At 42.4% G+C, this 6,361-nt stretch overlaps 1 protein-coding gene across 1 annotated transcript; it reads right to left on the bottom strand.

Moving 5' to 3' along the window:
- Positions 1–302: 302 nt before the first annotated feature.
- Positions 303–3,565, bottom strand: LOC125242578. Its single transcript, XM_048151358.1, has 4 exons — positions 3,317–3,565; positions 2,545–2,648; positions 2,303–2,415; positions 303–1,849 (listed from the first exon to the last, which is right to left on the bottom strand). Exons 1-4 carry the CDS (start codon positions 3,542–3,544, stop codon positions 975–977), a joined length of 1,320 nt encoding a protein of 439 aa, XP_048007315.1. The 5' UTR covers positions 3,545–3,565; the 3' UTR covers positions 303–974.
- Positions 3,566–6,361: the final 2,796 nt, after the last annotated feature.

Here is a 6,361-nt window from a genome sequence, read left to right as displayed (position 1 = left end):
CAAATACTGTATTTTATGAGAGAAATAGTGACACCTGCAGCAGCAGTCCTTGTAATTTGAAAAGTTTTATGCGTAAAAAAGTTAACAAATTGATTGGCGTGTCTACTAACTTCGCTTTTGTCCCCCTGGTGGTCCCAGACGTCGTCGCTAAGGGCCGTAGATTGCTCTGAGGCTTCCAAACTTTGTTCAAGCCTACATCAAATTAACTGACCGTAACCTCCTTCAAATACTATACGTATTTCCTTTAGAAAACAACGTCTTTCAACTTCCAACATTTTTTAAAGGAAAATAAAATAACTTATAACATCGATAAAAACTTTTATTGATAAGAAGCGACCGACAGTCAGCCGCTTTCTTCTATTAAGCGTACATTTCTCCCGAAAACTCCATAATTTTGTCTGCTATATGATTACGTTGAATTGTTTAATGTTACAATGGATTACAAGACACAGATTGTCGAACGACACGGGGCGGGGCGCGGGGTGGGGCGCGCGGCGGGAGACCGCTGACGCGGCGGAAAACGCGCGCCCTCTCATCACAAATATATTTCTCTATCTAACAATAAGTCAATATTCTGCTTGCTAATATTAAAAATTTACAATGAAAATAGAATTCACTCTAAAAATAATTGCGCGCGAAGCGGGGCGTCGGTCGCAGGGATGAAACGGTCCGATTTTGTGCGAATGCATGTATGGATTATCTGAAGCACCGAGGGTTCTGACGGTAGTACCTAAATATGCATTCACACTTAGAAATTAGACAGCGGTGACGACCGGCGCTAGGCTCAGCGCACAGACTATCACATTGAAAGATTCATAAAGTACAAAAGGTACATCAAACGCGAGAAAGGGACGTGGACCCAGTCGCGGTGGACCGCAGACCATGAACCCTCTCGCACATCTCACTCTCCTTTTAAGAAATCAACCAGTAACGGCTAGGTAATAATTTACAAGAGTAATCCGCACTGGGTGCGCCTACACGAAAAGGTCTTTTAATGATGAGCACAGGGTTGCATCGCACCCCTGCGCTCCTTCATCGTCCTCGGGCCTGGTGGGACACCAGCGCTCGTCACCTGGACGGCCCGACGATCGAGAGCCCCCTGGCGGCTCCGGCACTTTAGGCCGAGCGCCAGTACATTTCCCTGTCTCTTTTAAAGTGGTGGTCGAAGTGCCAGCAACTCCTGGGTCTCCTGCTCCACCCTTCCTGAGAAACACTTCGATTGCACTTCCAAGCGCGCTGGCATCTACAATAGAACCAGACGGCTGATCCCACACGACCGCCGCCACATCACCCGGGGCTTGTTTGGCGTCAGGTGCAAAAGTGACTTTAGATTTTTTCTGTGGTTCGTTCACTTTTTTCTTTGTCGCCAAAGTTTGATGGCGTCGCGTAAACCAAGTAGTGCCTGATCCTGGGGGTTTGTCTCGTAAAGTAGAAGCATCGAAGCTGCTTGAACGTGTGTCGGCTAGTCGTCTTGTTCTTTCGGGCTTGCCGCAGAGGTCTATTTCAGTGGAAGAAGATGTGAGCGCATTGAGCATGTGATGGAGATCTGTGTCGGTACAAATGACGCCAGCGCCAGTTCGCGGCGGGATAGGGGGCGGTGGAGGCATCTCGGAGGCACGGCGGCGAGCAGGAATTGGCGGTAGCGGCGACCCGACGAAGTCAGAGTGCCGTCGGCCACGGTTCGTGTACCGCACGGACCCGCTCATCGGCGAGCGTTCGTCCAGTGGCTGCACCTCGCAGACGCGTTCACTAGAGGTATTCCAAAGCCGCATGCGTACTTTTCGAGCTTGCACGATGTCATCCATGATGTCGAGTTGTAAATTATGCGTGCTGCCTAATGTTTCGGTTGCTGGTGGACCTAGAACAGGCCTAGTGATTAGCCTCCGAACAGTGGTTTGAAAATATAAAAATTCGAAAATATAGATTATTCTTGAACAATAATTAGAGAAAAAGTGTATGATGTGACCGAAAGACGGAGGGCAAAATTGGTGGTAGAAAAGTCAAATGAATATGCAAGTTCCATTTAGATAAAGAATTTCTGACGACCGGTCTGGCGCAGTTCGAATCCCGGTAAGGGCATTTATTTGTGTGATGAGCACAGATATTTGTTCCTGAGTCATGGATGTTTTCTACGTATATAAGTATTTATATAATAATATATATCGTTGTCTGAGTACCCACAACACAAGCCTTCTTGAGCTTACCGTGGGCCTCAAGTCAATCTGTGTAAGAATGTCCTATAATATAGCTTGGTTGACGAGCACTATAATAAGATTAGAGTGTCAAATTTCGCGATACTAACATTTCTTAACTGAGTCCCGGCGGTGGCCCAGCGCGGGGAAGGCGGCGATGGACTCGCGGCGACCTCGCCCGAACAGCGCTTGTGGCACGCGAGATATTGTCACAACGGAATGTCTGAAATATAATCATTTTGTTAATCATTCTGACTTATTAACATGTGAGGCAACTGTTCTCAAAACACACAACAAGTTTAAATTAGAGTAACACATAAAATTCTACTACTGTTGAACATTTGTTCCTCACCTTCGACCACCAGGTTGTGGCTGGACCTGGCTTAGCGTCGCTAGGAAAGCAGCTTCGCGCGCTTCTCGAGCGGCACCCTCGCCCCGCTCCGATAGACGGCGGACCTGCAGAATAATCATTAGTTATGGCCCACTTGCACAAACCACTTAACTCAGGGTTAGTGGGCTGTCAACTGTCAAATTCCATATAAAATGTTGGGTTAACCCTCGTGTTAACTCTCCATTTTCGTTGGTGCAAGTGGCCCTAAGAATAGTATCTAGAATTTTCCACTGTCAATGTCAGTGGGATTCTTAATATGCTACTGTTTAGTCGTAAATTTTAGCCTCGCCTCCTAGTTGGAAAATGTATGTCGCTTCACACAATTGAATACAGTCTCAAGCAGTGCATAATCTTTCAGAGGTGAATTAGATTCTTAGAGTTATAATGACTTAAATCGAGTAAAATAGTGGAACATTGTCAACATTGTGAATGTCTTCTCGCTTTGTGTGGTATGATACAGCAGAACGAATGTCGTTACAAATCTAGAGCAAAGCCCAACTGGCGAACTACTACACCTTGCAGAAAACATTACTCATAGGTAATTTTGTCTTTCTGATGCAGTCGCACGGTGAGTTAGGTTGCCAGGTTGCAGGTGTTTTTAGGCTACCGTCAGGCAAACCATATGCTTGTTTGCTGACGATGTAGTTTAAAAAATACTAATAGCGAGCTTTCAATACTCACCACGGCGCAGGTTGTAGGGGTCGAGCGTTGATATAGTAGGTATGGAGCTGACCTGGCTAGCAGTAGGGCCGGTGGTGCAGGAGGGTGTAGGCAGGGAGTGTTTGCGAGTGTCGCGCCACGGTGACAGGTGGTAGGGATCAGGCGGCGACTCCTGGTCGATGGAGAGGCCTCGTGTGGCCACCGGGCTGCGGTAAGATGCCTCCTCCTCCGCGCCGCTCTCTTCCACCACTATCAGCGGTTCCCCGCCGCCGAGGATGGCCATTGAGCCGCGCCGCATCATGCCTGGACAAGGAAAAAACAATATATCAATTAAATTTTGTGTTTAAAATGTATTTCTGGTAACTTTAAGCTGAGTGCCGGGAAGGCTTGGTGGGAGTTATTTCCGAAGTCACCTATCTATGGGAAAACGTTAGTATCGGCTACGCTTGTAAGTGCTACGAAAGCTTTAACAGTGAATGTGGTACACTGTAGGTAGTGTAGGTATACCTATGAGTGAATTTAGCATAATATATTTTTAACTATATATTCTATTAGGTATACGCGTACCAGTTAGCCTAGTTAAGCCTCAGTCATGCACGGTCGGAAAATTAAATACGTTTGTAACCTACCAAGCAGGTACCTGCGCTCTAAAACCAGCACCAGCAGACTATTCGTGTGATTTATGTCTGTTGATAGCGAAGTTTGTTCGGAACTCGATTCAGCTATTCTAACCCGACATTTCGTACCGACTACCGAGTTACGCAATCAGTTTGCAAAGCACAATTAAGCAAATCTGTGATTAACGGGAGAATAGGAGAATGTGTACTATTTACGTACATAATAATTATATGGTTATATTTCAACTAATAGGTACCTACCTATGAATTGAAATAGATATCATACACGAAAGAAAAAACGACAAGGCCCACTGGTGGCCGAGCCGGGAATCGAACCCGGGTCTTCAGCTTACGCGGCTAACGTCTTCACCAATAGACCACCCGCCCAAAACGACGCCCAAGACGTTAGCCGCGTAAGCTGAAGACCCGGGTTCGATTCCCGGCTCGGCCACCAGTGGCCTTGTCGTTTTTTCTTTCGTGTATGATATCTATTTCAATTTATAATTTATATATAGTAGTGTGACTACTTGAAAAAAGAACAAATCAAAAAATATTCAATAAAATAATTTGATTTGTTCCCTAGTTGTATAGGTACCTACCTACTTTAAGTAAATAATGCACAAGACTCGTGTCAATAATACTTACAGGTAAAAATAAAAGCTAAATTACAAAAACAAAATTAAGTAAGAATAATTTTAAAATCTCAATTATAGTTTGAGGTTCCAAGATCTCAATAATGAAGGTTTCAACGGACAGGGACAAGAGGGTTGCAATTATTGTGATTTTTCATCTATTCGGGTGTTAATTAACCAGGCAGGCAAGTATTGTGGCGCGATAAATGATAAAGGTACATTACATTGATACAAAATCTGTAAGTGCGAAAGGGACGGCCTGATTTTTTATCATTGACAATACTTGCCTGCCTGATTTCACGATTTAAGTATGTAAATGTCACAAGATAACCAAGTCGTAGATTTTCTTCTCTTTTTATCGATGATAACACCGAGAAACTCGAATGAACATTTTAAAAGGCGCAGTAGCCATTTTATTAGCGTGTTCACTCAAGAGGACACCAAGACAAGAACGTGCCATTTTTATTCAGACAACATCAAGATAGTTTTTTATAGCGTCATGAAACTCTTTATTACCGGTAACGTATAAAAACACAATTCACTATAGAATTTGGGTAGTGTTTTTGAAATAATGTTGGTTTATATTGTAACTGATCCATTTTTTCCATTTTTGCCAATAAAAAAAAATTAATTGTTTTAGGGAATTTTAGGTCAATTGTACTCAGAATCACGAGTACTTTCAATCTCACTGGGAGACAAAAAGTGTCCCAGAATTTCCATACATTTTTGTTACTTTCCTCTTTTGTTACCCCATACAACATGTACGGAAAATGGTAACAAAATAAGAAAAAATCGTATGGGACAATTTTCTTAACTACTAGGATTGAAAAAGCTAGTAATTCTGAGTAGAAATAGCATATTTTTTTCAAAAATATCACACTTTTAAAAGTGGCAAAAAAAAGGAAATGCTCTATTACACTATGATGTTGAGTTCCGGTGGACACTATTTAATAATGCAAACATTGTAAAACATGGAAAAAATGGTCCAGTTACATTTGCCCCCCAGTTGAGATTTGCCCCGCTGTACCTTATTGAAAATGTTTGCAGACGAGATAATTTAAAGGCATATAAATTACTTGCTATTGTTGGAGAATGGGCAGCTGTGTAAACATGGCAACATATCCAATCACCGATAGGTATATTACATTCGCAATAATACTGCGATAACGTATACTGCGACAGAATCGGAGTCTTCGTTGGAAAATTCCTAAACTTTATAAATGTTTTTTTCTTAATTAGAAAATAGCGCTAGGCCGGGAAAACGCTAGGTTGAAGAAGAAGAAGAAGAAAATAGTTGATCTTAATCGGTATGATATCCACTTAGGTTTAAGTTTGACATCTTCAATTATTTTATTTATTTGTAACGACCTCTGATATTTTTCTGATGTTTAGTTTGAACCTTGTAATGTACTAGTTATGAGTGCATAAAATGATATTTTGTATCTACCGCATAAGCGCCTTGGCACCCTAGCTGTAAGTTTATGCATGAGTAAATAAATAATTGAGAAATAACGTGCAAGCAACCGTGCAAACCGCATCAATAAGATTATGCCTATGATCAGTCGTGTCGTGTTGCGTAGTTCAATTATTAAGATTTTTTCCCCTCACTAGCTCGGAAACACGTGTTTTGTCCTTTAATACCAGCGGGTAAAAACGCATTTTATCCACTAGTGGATAAAGCAAGTCGACCTTGAATATAGTTATTTTTTCTTCTTTAAAATTGATAAAAGTGAGTGAGTCTAGTGATGACGATGATTTACCACCTGTGGAACTACTGGAAGCAGTGAAAAACGCGTTTTTTGCGTTGTGCTTTCCTCGCTACAGTGAGGGGAAAAGTTTTGTGTTACACTCGGGTGCAAATGTATTTTA

The sequence above is a fragment of the Leguminivora glycinivorella genome, chromosome 3 (assembly GCF_023078275.1).
Source record: "Leguminivora glycinivorella isolate SPB_JAAS2020 chromosome 3, LegGlyc_1.1, whole genome shotgun sequence".
Lineage (NCBI taxonomy): Eukaryota > Metazoa > Arthropoda > Insecta > Lepidoptera > Tortricidae > Leguminivora > Leguminivora glycinivorella.
Note: the sequence above shows the minus strand (reverse complement) of the source record. Positions and strands in the feature narration are given on the sequence as shown.